Source organism: Euprymna scolopes, chromosome 33 (genome assembly GCF_053919585.1).
Source record: "Euprymna scolopes isolate OS-2025 chromosome 33, ASM5391958v1, whole genome shotgun sequence".
Taxonomy (NCBI): domain Eukaryota; kingdom Metazoa; phylum Mollusca; class Cephalopoda; order Sepiida; family Sepiolidae; genus Euprymna; species Euprymna scolopes.
This window is the reverse complement of record NC_136514.1, coordinates 90,111,250-90,129,068: the sequence shown is the minus strand read 5'-3', so window position 1 is coordinate 90,129,068 and position 17,819 is coordinate 90,111,250. Positions and strand designations below refer to the sequence as shown.

The 17,819-nt window shown below is 32.6% G+C and overlaps 1 protein-coding gene across 1 annotated transcript in view; it reads left to right on the top strand.

Annotated features, from left to right (window-relative positions):
- The window catches only part of LOC145258346 (uncharacterized), a gene marked incomplete in the record, with an annotated part of 299,186 nt that overhangs the window by 137,564 nt on the left and 143,803 nt on the right, over positions 1-17,819 (top strand). The window contains 4 exon segments of the mRNA XM_080116539.1: positions 306-431; positions 3,029-3,154; positions 7,479-7,604; positions 11,678-11,803. Coding sequence (XP_079972665.1) covers positions 306-431; positions 3,029-3,154; positions 7,479-7,604; positions 11,678-11,803 — 504 coding nt within the window.

The window sequence follows — 17,819 nt, the reverse complement described above, 5'->3', positions numbered from 1 at the left end:
CCGGCTGCAATGCACTTGTTATACCGTTCTAACAAGTTGAAGGCCTATGGAATTCTTTTGTGTGTCATTGACCCTAATCACAGCTTCTTTCATCTCCTCAGTGTTCTCATAATGACAGCCTCTCTGATTTTCCTTGAGCTTAGGGAATAACCAAAAGTCACAGGGAGCAAGGTCTTGACTATAGGGAGGGCGAGGAACTGTCTTGATGCCCATCTTGGTCAAATAGTGATAAGGATGGAGTTGTGGACTTCACCCTTGAAAATAGTTAATTCGATTAATATAGAATATATTTGTTTTAATTCCAGATATCGACGAATGCAAAAATTTCACTTTGCATGATTGTTCAGTAAATGCAGATTGCAAGAACATGAATGGAAGTTTCAAATGCATGTGCAAATCTGGTTATAAAGGAAACGGTACAACTTGCAATGGTAAGTTCTTTCTCTTAATTGCAATTGCCTCTGAAAATGAAACACCAACGTTTTTGTGTAGTTTACTTGCTATAAATTTTCATACTAATAATAATCTTCACTCGTACTGAGGTTTCTTTTAAGTAAATAGTGGAAACATATCAACAGAAAAAAAATATATAATGCCTGGGAGGACAGTTTTATGACCGTAGAAGAGATACCATACTTTGGGGTCATTGCGCCAAATCCGAGGGTAATTACACCAACTAAAAAAAGTTCTCTTTATATGTTTGGTTGCCAAAAGAGCACTTTTAGTTAGTTGACGCAATTATCTTGGACTTGGCACAATTACCCTAAAGTACGGTACTACTAGTACACTAGCAGGGCATTAGTGGAAAATGTGATCCGTTTTGAATCGACTCATCAGGCCAAGACTATCCACGTGAATATTCTTGGTCTGATGAGGTGATTTTCCCTGGCAGGTTGGTCACTGAAACATGTTTGCATATGTGTAGCCATTAGTTATCACATCCAACATATATATATATATATATATGTGTCTGGTCACGAATAGGCTCCTATATGGTTGACTATTTTAAAAAAACTGTTTACATATAATGATAGATGATGTATCGAGACACAGGAATGGGTATGTTTGATCTAGCAGAACGGTGGTTCATTAAAATTGTGGGGTCTGCATTCGCGCCTGGTCCACAAAGTATGGAAATAAATTTAAAAATTAAAAAAACGTTTACAAGTGTTTTTGATATATATGTACAAAATACTTTGATAAGTATGTTTTTAACTTAAATAGGGATGGTATAATAAAATTGTGGGGTCTGCGTTCGCGACTGGCCTTCATAGAATGGAAATAGGCACAAACTTTAATAAAGACTTTTCATATCTATCTGCGTAAGTATACTTTGATAATGTTTCAGTTTGAAGAAATATGGTATAATAAAATTATGGGGGTGTTCGTTCGCGCCTGACCTCCATAGAATGGAAATATGCCACAAAGTTTAACAAGGTTTTTTAATATAGATCCACAGAATATTGTGATAAGTGTTTCAGTGTGAACAGGTATGGTATAATAAATTATGGGGTTTATCTATTTTATTTTTGCTTTCATCATATTTTTCTTTGGTTTTGATTTCTCCAAATTCGAAGCTATCTCTTTACAACCCTTCCTTTTCATAACCTATCATACTTTCATAAATCAGAGTCCATTTTCTGTAGGCTGTTGTTGAACCCAGTCAACGACGAGTACTTTTGCTAGTATATATGTGTGTGTGTGTGTGTATATATCTTCTTCTATATAAATAAAATGAACTCATTTTTTCCCGTCTGATTTTGACATTAATAGGATTAAAAATCAAGATATTTCATGCAAATATAATATGCACAAACGGCAGAACAATATCTGAGATGTGTTATAGGCTTATTATTTCTCAAATTCCTCGATAATCTTAGATTTCTATACTTTTTCTGCTGAGAAGTCACGGCCAAAATCAGTTAAGATCAATGGAAGTGGTAAAATATTTTCTCTCTAATAAATTCCTCCTCCCCCTGCCACCACTTAACACCGTTTGGGGATCGTTCACAAGGAACAGTTGAGAAGAGAACACCGGTTTGGCTTCGTAGTTCTTTCATGTGAAGTTATTTAAAATCACTAAACTAAGCTGCAGTGCTCTGTGGCGTAGTGGTTAGCGTGCTGGACAATTCACATTATATTTTCACGTTCGCGCCGACCTACCGTAGTCGTTTTTTTTTTTTTTTTTTTTTTTTTTTCCTAAACAATTGGAATGGACTTTTCTTGGTGGCCGAACTGTTAACGTTGCAGATGTTTTTTTTTTTGTTTTTTTTCACACTTTATTTTCCTACTTTTACTCATGACTCCGGGTTTGATCCTTCCTACTTACCTACCATAACATTTTTTAAAACTCCCCCCCCCCCCCCGTCCCGGAAACAAACACTCGGGCAACGCCGGGTACCCCCGCTAGTATATATATAAACTTAAGTGCTATAGTCGAATTGAAAACTTATGAATAATTCTTGGTACAATGATTTATTACAAGAAACGGAAGGTCAAAACAAACAGTCACTCGGAAGAATAAAGATGTAAGTGTGACACAAAATAACCCGCTATCGTATTATGTAGATTCATTAACTTGATGTAAAGATGTTATTTTGTTTCCACACAAAAACTTGAATAATTTTACAGACAAGAAACATTTAAAAAGGTTGTAAAACTATCAATTTAATAACCTTTTTAATGTATGCAAGTGACATACAAAGAATTAATCTGTTGGGTGTTTCCCTGTCTGTGTTTCATGTTTTTTGTTTGACCATTTATTTATTTATTTTTATTTTTTTTTTTTTTTATTTATTTTTATTTTTTTTTTTTTTTTTATAAAATTATTGTGAATAACAAGGATTAGGCCAAGATCAGTGCAGTATCTAGTGGAGAAATCAGTCATAACTGAGACAATTTTTAACCCTACCCTACCCTCGTGGGGAGGCAAGTAAATAAGTACAAGGATAACGGTCCGATCAGCTAAATAGAAATGTTTGCAAAAATGGTTTCTGGCTAAAGTTAATTATATTTCTTTCAATTCCAGATATCAACGAATGCAACAATTCCACTTTGCACAATTGTTCAATGAATGCAGAATGCAAGAACATGAACGGAAGTTACAATTGCGTCTGCAAATCTGGTTATGAAGGAAACGGTACAACTTGCAATGGTAAGTTCTTTTTAAAACCTTGTTGGAATTATGTTCAGAAAAAAAAGTCAAGAGGATGGCCAATCGAGTCTGATTGTTTAGTCTTCCTGGACAAAGACAAAAACCCCATGTGTGTACAGGGTTGAATGATAAAATTCCTGCCTGAGAAAAGATTTGCTTCCATTTTTGTTTGATGAAAACCTTTTGTTTTGTTTTTTTGTTTTTTTGTTTTTTTTTCAGATCATCTATTTGGCCTGTTAAGTACAAATCCCAAGAGCGATAGGGGCCTTTTATCATGTCTGAAAGTGACACAATGTTTAACGAGCGAGATCAGAAATGCGCCGCTGTATAACTCATGCTTTCTACTGATCCAAGTTATGACAACAGGACCATTGCCAGCACCCTCAAAATACAAATCTGGATGGTTCAATGCTTGAGCATACAGCTCTGTAAAGTTTCCGGCCATGGTTATGGTCTTTGGTGTGGTTTCAAGTGAGAGCCACATTATGCCAGCTCACATCTTCAAAGTCGGTTTGAAAGTCAACTCCAAAGGGTACCTGGATGTGCTGAATAATGTGGCTGCTTGGTGTGGCAGCAGGACTCTGTCGTCCCACGTCCAAAAAAAAAAAGCTGGGCTTAGCTTCAGAAGGAGTGCTACGACTTTGTACCTTTCTCTCACTGACCCTCCCCTCCTACTCTGATCTAAACCCGCTGGACTACTTCGTTTGATCATACGTCGAGAACATCACCAACATGACCTCCCACAACACCAAAGCCAGCCTGATCGCAGCCATCTGCTGAGTATTTGCCAAGCTCTTGCTGCTGCTTGTGGAAAAAGCATGATCTCAGTTGCAGTGGAATATCAAGACTGTGATTGAGGCTGAAGGCGGCTACATTGAATAGACGTCAGGTCTACTACATAATCAAGTTACCTGACTTGCTTTTTTTCTTTTTTCTTTTTCTTTTTTCTTCTTTTTTCTTTTTCTTTTTTCTTTTTTTTTCTTTTTTTTTCTTTCTTTTCTTTCTTTTTCTTTTCTTTTTTTTCTTTTCTTTCTTTTCTTTCTTTTTCTTTTCTTTTTTTTTTCTTTTCTTTTTTTTCTTTTCTTTCTTTTTCTTCTTTTTTTTTCTTTTTTTTCTTTTTCTTTTTCTTTCATTTTTTTTCTTTTTTTCTTTTTTTTTACAATAAAAGTTTTAAAATAAAGCTGTGGTGTTGTTTTCTTTAGGACAACAAATTTATCGCGCCGCCTTGTATATATTGCAGATACTAGTTTTCCGTTTCAAATATAAATTTTAATAAATATTCCATTATAAATAAATGCTCTTAATTTTCTAAGCGCTTACAATACACAGAAGAAAATCTTCTGTTCATTGACAAACTATTATTTAATAAGAGCAGAAAATTGTTTTGGTTGAAACTAATTTACATAAAGTTCACTGATGTTTCCGAACTTTTGAGATGAAGATTGCTTATTCGTATAATTTGGATTCATCGTGCCTAAATAAAAGCATAGATTCCATGAACAAAGCTTCTTTCTTAGAAGTGCACGCCTGTGGAACTCTGTTCCGTTTGCCTGTTTCCCACCTGACTACAACTTGGATGTCTTCAAGTCCAACATAAACAAATTCCTGATAAACCGCTCCCTTAAGTAAGACACTTTATCAAATCTCCAATACTAACGATTACTACGATATTGTCCCATTGATTATTGTACACGCAATAACTCTTATCTCCGAGTGGCTTCCGGGCCTTGATTGGTGGTGACCTCCATGTAAAAAAAAAAAAAAAACTGTTCTCATCTTGAGTGTGATTTTTCACGTTTCAATTGATGTAACATCCAACCTTCTTCAGGTGTATCTTGTCCAATTCAGGAATTTGGATGGAATTTCGAGTGGAATCCTTTATTTACTTCACAGGTATAACATTTTCGGTTGCTTACACTGAGGATTAAACCTTGAATCTTCAGGAGAATATCACTTTTTACAATTGCTTTTTGGTTCCTCGACAAAAGGAGAGTGGACCTGTAAATTCACCTTTGTCCGTTCGTTTGTCCGCACTTTCATCCATCTTTTTGGCGTCTCCTCTGTCAATAGTTCGATGATGCTAGATCTCAAATAAGTTTATAGCTGAAACATGTATGCAACTATGTAGCCAACATTTTTATAAAAATAACATTTTATACTAATATATATATATATATATACTAGCAAAAGTACCCGTCGTTGACTGGGTTCAAAAACAGCCTACAGAAAATGGACGCTCGGCTGAAACTGATGATTGCTGGTCTCGCTCGATCCATGCTTGACGGGAATTCCCGAGAATCCGGATCAAATTAGGCAAGAGTACCAAAACCTAAGTAACCGTTTTTTTCCGTGAGTAACGTGTTGACATTTATTGAGTCAAAAAACTTAAAATTTCACAAAAATTCTGTGTTTACATTGGCTTTATAAATATAAGGAAAAAACAGTTAATTAAACTGCAGAAGCACCTGTTAAGCTATACAAATTCTATAATTGAATACCCCCTCCCTAAAAAAAAAAAAAAAAAAAAAACGAAAAACAATTTTTTGTAACCGGTCGTGAAAACTTACTGACACCATTATTTTTACTATTAAATGATGTGAAAACTATTTTTTTATTTTATAATATTACTTGTAAACGGTCCGCCGTGTATTCATGCGCCTTGTGAAATGCCACGTGACTACCGCTCATGCGTAACGTAAATGAAGTCAGTGAAATGGCGTCTGTGCGCATGCGCAATCAGCCAACTTACACCATTATAGCTGATTTTATAAAGAAAATAATCCATTGGAAAAATATTAATATTTCCAAAACTATTAATTTGCGATGGATACAGTTTTCAGGTTCTGTTTCAGTGCACTGAAATTTACAAAAACAATATTTTTTTTTTTTTTACTATTAGTTCGAGTTCGTTTTTTTTTTTTCGAAAATAATACCAAAAACTTTGTTAAATATTTTGCAAAAAAAAAAAAAAAAAATATTTTCAGTCCTTTAAAGGTAGGTTTTTGGGCTTTGTATTACTATAGACATAGATTCGAGAAAGTTGTCAAATAACAAATATATAACTAATATATACAGTGTTTACCGATGTATTTGAAAATTACAAATGGCGCCAGACTTTGTTGACCACGGTAAGTTTGGGAAAAGGAGTTGTTGTTAATAATAATAAATAAATAAATAATTATATATATATATATATATATATATATATATATATATATATATATATAACTATACAAAATTCTGTTTAAAACTCCCCTAATATGTCAGCTTATGTCACAGTAACAGATATTGAGCGAGTTTCTAACAGTATTTTGTATAGATTTTTTTTTTTTTTTTTTTTTTAACTTATTTTCCCAAACTTAGCATGTTAAATAGTCTGGCGCTATTTGTAATTTTCAAATACATCGGTAAACACTGTATGTTTTTCGAGCTGAATAAACATGTTACATTGAATAAACACAAAAAACTTATCCAGTTAGGTAGAAAAATAACTTATCTTGCCTTTGATAATATTTATTTGTTATATATTTGTTTTTTTGACAACTTTTTCGAATCTATATGTATAGTAATACAAACCGAGTGTTTGTTATTTGGGATTATTATTTTTATTTTATTTTTTTTTTTTAATTAGTCTGCGTCTGTTACAACGCTCGGCATGACTGCCGGTCTCGCCCGATCCATGTTTGACGGGAATTCCCGAGAATTCGGGTCAAATTGTGCAAGAGTACCAGAATTTGTAATTAAAAATTTGAGCACAGTATTTTCTGCCAAATTGATAGTTGAATATAAATCCATCTTTTTAGTCAAGTCATAACTTTTACCTGTTTTTAATGGGCTAAAAAAAAAAAAAAAAAAAGTCTATTATATAAATACTAGCATGGGTGTCTGGTGTTGCCCGGGTGTTTGGAGGTGTATGCTGAGCAAAAAAAAAAGATCAATTTTTTTTAAACTTTGACCCCTATTATGACCTTAACATTCATTGTTTTGGGCTCAAATCAAGTTAAGTTAGATCCCTGTCCAAGGAACCTATATCTAAAATTTCAAGTGTTTAGACCCAAAATTGTCGGAGTCTGGTACAGTTCTTAAAGGTCAAATCGTTGAACTTTGACCCCCTTAACAGCCAAAATTCTGGCCGAAAACCGATCACATAGATTTTCCCAAATCTCAGTACCCTGTATATCAAATTTCGAGTCTGTAAACTAAAAATTGACAGTTATTCCGTAGGGAAATGTACACAGACACGTTCACTTTTATAGACATATAGATATACTAAATGAACGCTAAAATGTTTAACATTTAATTTGAAACTTGTTTTCAATTACAGACATAAATGAATGCAACAATTCCACGTTGCGTACTTGTTCTGCAAATGCCAATTGCACCAATATTGCTGGTGGCCATTTTTGCACTTGTAAATCAGGATTCGAGGGAAATGGTACCGTTTGTAATGGTAAGCGTGTGTTTGTTCCCTCCGGACTAACAAAAGGGAGCGTTTGCAACTAAGTGTTTCGTTTATTTATTTTATTTATTTTATTTTTTTTTTACGACCTGCCCTAGCGTAAACACCCCCAACCACCCCATGTTAAGAACGTCTTTCAGAATAAACACCTCCCTACACCTCATATCAAGAACGGCTTTCGAGGTTGAGGGGATGTTTATTCCGAAAGCTGTTCTTAACATGGGAAGGTTGGGATGTTTATAATACGCTGGGGCACTTATGTGTGTGTGTGTGTGTGTGTGTGCGCTCTTTTTTTTTTTTTTTTTTTTTTTTTTTTTTTTTACAATGTTATTTGATGGTATTTTTCTTATTGGTCCAATGCTACAATAGTGGCACGGTTATATAATCGGTACCTGTGCATTATTTGAACCAGATGTAACTCAGCGTCCGATCGGCTTAGCTCGGAACATTACGTCATTATAATCTGACGTCAATCATGTCAATCAATGCGCTGGAAACCAGCAGACAAACTTTTCGAAAGAAATTGGAAGATGCAGAATTATTTATTTATTTTTTATTTTTTTAAAATTCAATAAGCAACGCAACGGCGCAACGCACGCACGTCCTGCTAATTGTCTGAACACCGTCTCGAAAAGAAAAGAAAAAAAATGAACATTTCCTGACTGGAGAAAGTATTGCTGATACCCGAAGCAAGTAACGGTAGCATACTGCCCAGAAAATAAATTAATCACAGAAAAAAAAAAAAAATGCATTGCGTGTGGCGAAACTGACTAATCGCAAAGCGAAAATCAGTGAAGGATGGCTGTGGGTGACATACACAAAATATCTTTCTTGGAAAAAATATTTCCCTTTCTTTCTTTATTTTTTTTATTTTACTTTTTTTTAGCGTTTGTTACACTTTCGACAATGGGCGACGTTCAGCCGTTGCCGTCATGTTCCGAGCAAAGCCGATCGGACACTGAGTTACGTCTGGTTCAAATTATTCCACAAGTACCATTAAATCTTTATAAGCAAAAAAATATATTTGGAGCCTGTGCAGTATATCAATCTTGATGCGAGCCTTTTTTTTGCAACTTGTAAATCGAGATTTAAGGCCCTTAAATTAAGGGAAATGGTACGGTTTGTAATGGTAAGCGTATGTTTGTGCCCTCTGAAAAAACAAAGGATGTTTGCAACTAAGTACTTCGTTTATCTTTTCTTTTTGTATTTTTCATTCATAAGCATCGGTGGAGGGGGTATTTTTCATTCATATGTATTTGGTGGGGGTATTTTTCATTCATATGTATTTGGTGGGGGGTATTTTTCATTCATATGTATTTGGTGGGGGGTATTTTTCATTCATATGTATTTGGTGGGGGTATTTTTCATTCATATGTATTTGGTGGGGGTATTTTTCATTCATATGTATTTGGTGGGGGTATTTTTCATTCATATGTATTTGGTGGGGGTATTTTTCATTCATAAGCATTTTTTTTTCTTTTGGCCCCCCCCCCCGACAAAAGGGCGGTGGACCTGTAAATTCACCCTTGTCCGTTCGTCTGTCCGCACTTTTCTCAATAACTAAGCCTTGGAATTTTTTTAAAATTTGCACAAACATTAAACATGATATGAGTAAAAAAAAGTAACAATGCGTTTTCCGGGAAAATTCTGGTTGCCCCTCCCCCCAGGGGTGCCTTTAGGGTTTAAATGGCTAAAATTGACAGTTAACCGCTAGTTGAAAAAATATGACGCATTGATTCTCTGGTGAGATGTTAGACTAGCTCCGAAAGGAACCAACGACCCCCATATTCTGCAGAGGCTCCCGTCCGCAGCATACCTCACACCACACTCTGACTTGGAAGGTGCATGTACGTCGGCAAGCAACGGGTAACAGAAAGTGCTCACCAAGGTACTACTAGCAACCTACCTCGTCACGTAACACTTTAAACGCAGTATAAGAAAACTACTGGCAGACAGGGAACACCCGAGAACACGGACGACATCGGCACCCCTCAGAACTCTCCCGAATGAAGTGGCGTGCACCAGATGACCGAGCCAAATGACGACGACCTGTCCCAAGGCATGCTAAATATATAACCAAGTGCTAGCCACCCACCATTTCTCCCCGTAACAACGTAAAATGGCAGTTAAAAACGCCTCAGGGTAGAACTGACCCTCTCGGACCGCCACCCCTCCTCGGCATTGGTACTTCTCAGTTTTTCCACAAAACTTAGAAATTGTGATTTTTTTTTTTTTTTTTTTTTTTATAGATATTATTCCACTTAATGGTATTTCTTCTTGGTTCCATAATATAATAGTGGTGCCATTTTCTCTTTTATGAGCAACAAAAAATGATATTTAACTTTTTGATACAGTCCAGAGTTCAACACAATTAAATCTTTATAATATACATACCCCTCAAGGAACAAAAAAAATCTCATATTCCAAAACTCATGTAAATCAATCAAGTAGTTTTTTTTTTTTTTTTTTTTTTGTAACTAAGTAAATCAAATTTTATGAGGAAGCGATAACGTGGTCTTGATATACCATATTTAATAAAGGGAGACAACTCAATTCGAACTACCGAGATCAAAATTAGTTTTGTAATAGCTACAATTTACTATTAAAATTGCAAAATAGATTTTCTATGCAAACAAAAAATACTTCATGCATCTGCATGATTTTTGAAACCTGACAATTTCATTTTGTATCAGTGGTTTGAACTCTGGACCTATATATTGTTTGCTTCTTTTTTACCTCAAGAGTTTACTAGTTTTTTTGGTATTTTTTTTTTCTTTGTAACCATGGAGAGTTTATTTTATTTATTTTTTTTTTTTCATACTGGCAACTGCTCTTTTCTATGGCTAGGTACAGGCAAAAATTTGCGGAAAAAAATAGGGGGACATAGTTTTGAAAGCTGGTTTATCATAAATTTTTTGTAGGTTTCCGACTGCTTTTTGATTGTATTTGAAAAATTCAAGCCTAATGTTAATTTCTAAAAGGAAAAAATATTTGTACACTTGAAAAAAAAAAAAAAAAAAAAAAAAAAAAAATTATGAAAAATGTTTTCCCAGCGATATTCGGAAGCGGACAAATTCAGATAAATTTTGTTTAGTAAAGTCCTAAAATATTGAAATAGATAAAAATTCCTTGTTCGTACCAAAAAAAAAAAAAATAGCTTAATTAACCCCCCCCCTCCCACTCAAAAGCGAGAGGTTATGGCTTCGCACAATCACAGTAAATGAAAAATCATCCAAGTGTGGATTCTACGGAAGCCCAAAATGTCAGAAAATCAAAAGGTTATCTGAAAATTACATCAAATAGTTAAAAGTGAGTGCTGTTCCTCCCCCCTAGCCGTGCATCCATACATTCCTATCATGAACGTTTGTATAATTTTACCATTTTTTAATTTATTTTTTTTTGTTCCTGCTTTTAAATTTAAAAAAAATTATTTTTCAATATCATAAAAATTGTTATGCCAAAAGTTTGACGTTTATTCCAGCAAGGAAAATATAAGAATCTTATATATAAAAATTATGTGAAACATGTAATCTAAAAAAAGTAGAAATACTTTTTGCAATTATAATTAATTTTTTTTTTTTCTTTAATATTAAATAAACAATGCTTAATTCAACGATAATATTGGTAGCTTGGAAAATTAATTTTTCTTCGAGTTATATCGAATTCATTAATAAGGACTTTAGGGGGGTGGGGGTCCTAATATTTCTGTAAAAAATTTTTAATTGTTATAATTTACGATGCTTTTTCATAAAGCAACAATATTTTTTTTTTTTTTACTATTGAACACCATAACTTCAGAAAAGTTTTTTTTTTTTTTTAACAATAATACATTTCCACTAAGATTTAAATAAAAATAATTAGTTCATTATATTACAAGATCATTTGATAAATACTGAAAATTTCATTAAAATTGGTTCTTTTCCTGATTTTTTAATTTTTAAGTAAAGGGAGGAGATCAAAATGTTTATACATTTTGAGCGTCGGCATTTATTTTGCACGTACCTAAATTATAGCTGAATCCAAAAATATTCAACCTTTAACATGAAACTTGTTTTCAATTACAGACATAAATGAATGCAACAATTCCACGTTGCATACTTGTTCTGCAAATGCCAATTGCACCAATATTGCTGGTGGCCATTTTTGCACTTGTAAATCAGGATTCGAGGGAAATGGTACCGTTTGTAATGGTAAGCGTGTTTGTTCCCTCCGAGCAAACAAAAGGGGACATTTTTCAACTAAGTGCTTTGTTAATCCTTTACCATATGCAGTTTGTTTTGTCTTTAACACCTTGGTACTGATCCAGAACCTGACCCAAGTTCATATCTTTTTTTTTTTTTCTACGGTGTTTAGAACAGGAGAACAGACGTTCTCAAATGATTCCTGCTCCAAACACTGAGGCCATATTAACAATTCTGTATTAAGGTTTTCACAATTTATACTAGAATTTTCTGCAAGGACCCATGGCATAACGGAAAAGGTAGAATTCAGTTCTAAGAGACATTCTCATGGAGGTTGTATGTTCAATCCTCAGTACAATACTTTTAGGGAATTTATTCCTATTTCAGTCACGTAAATTCTTTCAAGTTGAGAACAAAATACTGGAGTCAGATTATTTTGTCTTTCAATGAAATGTTCGCCTTCATCTAAACAGCAGCAGCAGCGCGTTCTTTTTTTCTTTTCTTTTCTTTTTTTTTCTTTCTTTCTTTCTTTTTTCTCTTTTTCTTTTTCTTTTTTCTCTTTTTCTTTTTCTCTTTTTCTTTTTCTCTTTTTCCTTTTTCTCTTTTTCCTTTTTCTCTTTTTCCTTTTTCTCTTTTTCCTTTTCTCTTTTTCCTTTTTTCTTTCTTTCCTCTTTCTTTCTTTCCTCTTTCTTTCTTTCTTTCCTCTTTCTTTCCTCTTTCTTTCCTCTTTCTTTCTTTCCTCTTTCTTTCTTTCTTTCCTCTTTCTTTCCTCTTTCTTTCTTTTCTCTTTCTTTCTTTTTTCTCTTTCTTTTTTCTCTTTTTTCTTTCTTTTTTCTCTTTTTTCTCTTTCTTTTTCTTTCTTTTTTTTCTTTTTTCTCTTTCTTTTTCTTTCTTTTTCTTTCTTTTTTTTCTTTTTTCTCTTTCTTTTTCTTTCTTTTTTCTCTTTCTTTTTTCTCTTTCTTTTTTCTCTCTCTTTTTTCTCTCTCTTTTTTCTCTCTCTTTTTTCTCTCTCTTTTTTCTCTCTCTTTTTTCTCTCTCTTTTTTCTCTCTTTTTGTTTCTCTCTCTTTTTGTTTCTCTCTCTTTTTGTTTCTCTCTCTTTTTGTTTCTCTCTCTTTTTGTTTCTCTCTCTTTTTTCTCTTTTTGTTTCTCTCTCTTTTTGTTTCTCTCTCTTTTTGTTTCTCTCTCTTTTTGTTTCTCTCTCTTTTTGTTTCTCTCTCTTTTTGTTTCTCTCTCTTTTTGTTTCTCTCTCTTTTTGTTCTCTCTCTCTTTTTGTTCTCTCTCTCTTTTTGTTCTCTCTCTCTTTTTGTTCTCTCTCTCTTTTTGTTCTCTCTCTCTTTTTGTTCTCTCTCTCTTTTTGTTCTCTCTCTCTTTTTGTTCTCTCTCTCTTTTTGTTCTCTCTCTCTTTTTGTTCTCTCTCTCTTTTTGTTCTCTCTCTCTTTTTGTTCTCTCTCTCTTTTTGTTCTCTCTCTCTTTTTGTTCTCTCTCTCTTTTTGTTTCTCTCTCTTTTTGTTTCTCTCTCTTTTTGTTTCTCTCTCTTTTTGTTTCTCTCTCTTTTTGTTTCTCTCTCTTTTTGTTTCTCTCTCTTTTTGTTTCTCTCTCTTTTTGTTTCTCTCTCTTTTTGTTTCTCTCTTTTTGTTTGTTTCTCTCTTTTTGTTTGTTTCTCTCTCTTTTTGTTTGTTTCTCTCTCTTTTTGTTTGTTTCTCTCTCTTTTTGTTTGTTTCTCTCTCTTTTTGTTTGTTTCTCTCTCTTTTTGTTTGTTTCTCTCTCTTTTTGTTTGTTTCTCTCTCTTTTTGTTTGTTTCTCTCTCTTTTTGTTTGTTTCTCTCTCTTTTTGTTTGTTTCTCTCTCTTTTTGTTTGTTTCTCTCTCTTTTTGTTTGTTTCTCTCTCTTTTTGTTTGTTTCTCTCTCTTTTTGTTTGTTTCTCTCTCTTTTTGTTTGTTTCTCTCTCTTTTTGTTTGTTTCTCTCTCTTTTTGTTTGTTTCTCTCTCTTTTTGTTTGTTTCTCTCTCTTTTTGTTTGTTTCTCTCTCTTTTTGTTTGTTTCTCTCTCTTTTTGTTTGTTTCTCTCTCTTTTTGTTTGTTTCTCTCTCTTTTTGTTTGTTTCTCTCTCTTTTTGTTTGTTTCTCTCTCTTTTTGTTTGTTTCTCTCTCTTTTTGTTTGTTTCTCTCTCTTTTTGTTTGTTTCTCTCTCTTTTTGTTTGTTTCTCTCTCTTTTTGTTTGTTTCTCTCTCTTTTTGTTTGTTTCTCTCTCTTTTTGTTTGTTTCTCTCTCTTTTTGTTTGTTTCTCTCTCTTTTTGTTTGTTTCTCTCTCTTTTTGTTTGTTTCTCTCTCTTTTTGTTTGTTTCTCTCTCTTTTTGTTTGTTTCTCTCTCTTTTTGTTTGTTTCTCTCTCTTTTTGTTTGTTTCTCTCTCTTTTTGTTTGTTTCTCTCTCTTTTTGTTTGTTTCTCTCTCTTTTTGTTTGTTTCTCTCTCTTTTTGTTTGTTTCTCTCTCTTTTTGTTTGTTTCTCTCTCTTTTTGTTTGTTTCTCTCTCTTTTTGTTTGTTTCTCTCTCTTTTTGTTTGTTTCTCTCTCTTTTTGTTTGTTTCTCTCTCTTTTTGTTTGTTTCTCTCTCTTTTTGTTTGTTTCTCTCTCTTTTTGTTTGTTTCTCTCTCTTTTTGTTTGTTTCTCTCTCTTTTTGTTTGTTTCTCTCTCTTTTTGTTTGTTTCTCTCTCTTTTTGTTTGTTTCTCTCTCTTTTTGTTTGTTTCTCTCTCTTTTTGTTTGTTTCTCTCTCTTTTTGTTTGTTTCTCTCTCTTTTTGTTTGTTTCTCTCTCTTTTTGTTTGTTTCTCTCTCTTTTTGTTTGTTTCTCTCTCTTTTTGTTTGTTTCTCTCTCTTTTTGTTTTTCTCTCTCTTTTTGTTTTTCTCTCTCTTTTTGTTTGTTTCTCTCTCTTTTTGTTTTTCTCTCTCTTTTTGTTTTTCTCTCTCTTTTTGTTTTTCTCTCTCTTTTTGTTTTTCTCTCTCTTTTTGTTTTTCTCTCTCTTTTTGTTTGTTTCTCTCTCTTTTTGTTTGTTTCTCTCTCTTTTTGTTTGTTTCTCTCTCTTTTTGTTTGTTTCTCTCTCTTTTTGTTTGTTTCTCTCTCTTTTTGTTTGTTTCTCTCTCTTTTTGTTTGTTTCTCTCTCTTTTTGTTTGTTTCTCTCTCTTTTTGTTTGTTTCTCTCTCTTTTTGTTTGTTTCTCTCTCTTTTTGTTTGTTTCTCTCTCTTTTTGTTTGTTTCTCTCTCTTTTTGTTTGTTTCTCTCTCTTTTTGTTTGTTTCTCTCTCTTTTTGTTTGTTTCTCTCTCTTTTTGTTTGTTTCTCTCTCTTTTTGTTTGTTTCTCTCTCTTTTTGTTTGTTTCTCTCTCTTTTTGTTTGTTTCTCTCTCTTTTTGTTTGTTTCTCTCTCTTTTTGTTTGTTTCTCTCTCTTTTTGTTTGTTTCTCTCTCTTTTTGTTTGTTTCTCTCTCTTTTTGTTTGTTTCTCTCTCTTTTTGTTTGTTTCTCTCTCTTTTTGTTTGTTTCTCTCTCTTTTTGTTTGTTTCTCTCTCTTTTTGTTTGTTTCTCTCTCTTTTTGTTTGTTTCTCTCTCTTTTTGTTTGTTTCTCTCTCTTTTTGTTTGTTTCTCTCTCTTTTTGTTTGTTTCTCTCTCTTTTTGTTTGTTTCTCTCTCTTTTTGTTTGTTTCTCTCTCTTTTTGTTTGTTTCTCTCTCTTTTTGTTTGTTTCTCTCTCTTTTTGTTTGTTTCTCTCTCTTTTTGTTTGTTTCTCTCTCTTTTTGTTTGTTTCTCTCTCTTTTTGTTTGTTTCTCTCTCTTTTTGTTTGTTTCTCTCTCTTTTTGTTTGTTTCTCTCTCTTTTTGTTTGTTTCTCTCTCTTTTTGTTTGTTTCTCTCTCTTTTTGTTTGTTTCTCTCTCTTTTTGTTTGTTTCTCTCTCTTTTTGTTTGTTTCTCTCTCTTTTTGTTTGTTTCTCTCTCTTTTTGTTTGTTTCTCTCTCTTTTTGTTTGTTTCTCTCTCTTTTTGTTTGTTTCTCTCTCTTTTTGTTTGTTTCTCTCTCTTTTTGTTTCTCTCTCTTTTTGTTTCTCTCTCTTTTTGTTTCTCTCTCTTTTTGTTTCTCTCTCTTTTTGTTTCTCTCTCTTTTTGTTTCTCTCTCTTTTTGTTTCTCTCTCTTTTTGTTTCTCTCTCTTTTTGTTTCTCTCTCTTTTTGTTTCTCTCTCTTTTTGTTTCTCTCTCTTTTTGTTTCTCTCTCTTTTTGTTTCTCTCTCTTTTTGTTTCTCTCTCTTTTTGTTTCTCTCTCTTTTTGTTTCTCTCTCTTTTTGTTTCTCTCTCTTTTTGTTTCTCTCTCTTTTTGTTTCTCTCTCTTTTTGTTTCTCTCTCTTTTTGTTTCTCTCTCTTTTTGTTTCTCTCTCTTTTTCTTTCTCTCTCTTTTTCTTTCTCTCTCTTTTTCTTTCTCTCTCTTTTTCTTTCTCTCTCTTTTTCTTTCTCTCTCTTTTTCTTTCTCTCTCTTTTTCTTTCTCTCTCTTTTTCTTTCTCTCTCTTTTTCTTTCTCTCTCTTTTTCTTTCTCTCTCTTTTTCTTTTTCTCTCTTTTTCTTTTTCTCTCTTTTTCTTTTTCTCTCTCTTTTTCTTTTTCTCTTTTTCTCTCTTTTTCTCTCTTTTTCTCTCTTTTTCTCTTTTTCTTTTTCTCTCTTTTTCTCTCTTTTTCTCTCTTTTTCTCTCTTTTTCTCTCTTTTTCTCTCTTTTTCTCTTTTTCTTTTTCTCTTTTTCTTTTTCTCTCTTTTTCTCTTTTTCTTTTTCTCTCTTTTTCTCTTTTTTTTTTTCTCTCTTTTTCTCTTTTTCTTTTTCTCTCTTTTTCTCTTTTTCTTTTTCTCTCTTTTTCTCTTTTTTTTTTCTCTCTTTTTCTCTTTTTTTTTTCTCTCTTTTTCTCTTTTTTTTTCTCTCTTTTTCTCTTTTTTTTTCTCTCTTTTTCTCTTTTTTTTTCTCTCTTTTTCTCTTTTTTTTTCTCTCTTTTTCTCTTTTTTTTTCTCTCTTTTTCTCTTTTTTTTTCTCTCTTTTTCTCTTTTTCTCTCTTTTCCTTTCTTTTTTCTCGTTTTCTTTGTCTCTTCACTCCCATCAATAAACTTTCATGTGAATGAAACAGCATCTAAAAACGGAAGACAAATTTTTTTGCCCAGGCGTAAAATACGCTTAAATATGATATTTTAATTTGTCCCAATTTCGTATATATTATTATAGTCATAATTTCAAAAGTAAAAAAAAAAAAAATTAGGTGCCATCAGCTAGAATTGAAGCCGAAACTGTATCTTTCAAAACTGGTGACGTTACCACTATATCAACGTGATTAAAACTTAAAATTAAACTAAGATGAATGTACAAAATGTATAACGATTTTTTTTTTTTTTGTCAATTTTATCGCATGTTTGACCCCTTAAAAACACTTTTAACTAACAACCCATAAAAGAACGGCCCGTAAAAATTCCTATCAATTGAGGCCCCTAGCGCCATTCTGTGATTTTAGTTTCGGGGGAGATAGTGTTTGGAAATATGGAGACGGACAGACGGATATATCAGATTTTAATGAAATGAAAACCATATGTTCAGTCTTTCAACGTTTCAGCTTCTAGTGACTGAGATCTTCCACCTTCATCTCATGGAGTTTCTTTGGCCGTAAAGAGAAAAGGAAGAAATATTCCTTCGCATAATTCTTGCAATAAGGGATCAATATGTGATATAATTTTTTTTTTAATAATTAACACGAGTTCATTTAATTTTTTTTTTTATGAGTTGCGTACATTAACAAGTTTCACTATTTTATTACTTAACATTCAATTAAAAAGTAATCAAAAACGTTTAATTTATTACTTAATCAATTCAAAAGTAATTAAAAACGTTTATTTTATTACTTAGCATTTAATTAAGAAATAATTAAAAACGTTTAATTTATTAAGATATTTTTATTTTATTAATTAACTTGCTTCCAACTGGTTTCCTTTTTTGATTGATTAACTGATTATAATTGTTCAGGTATTC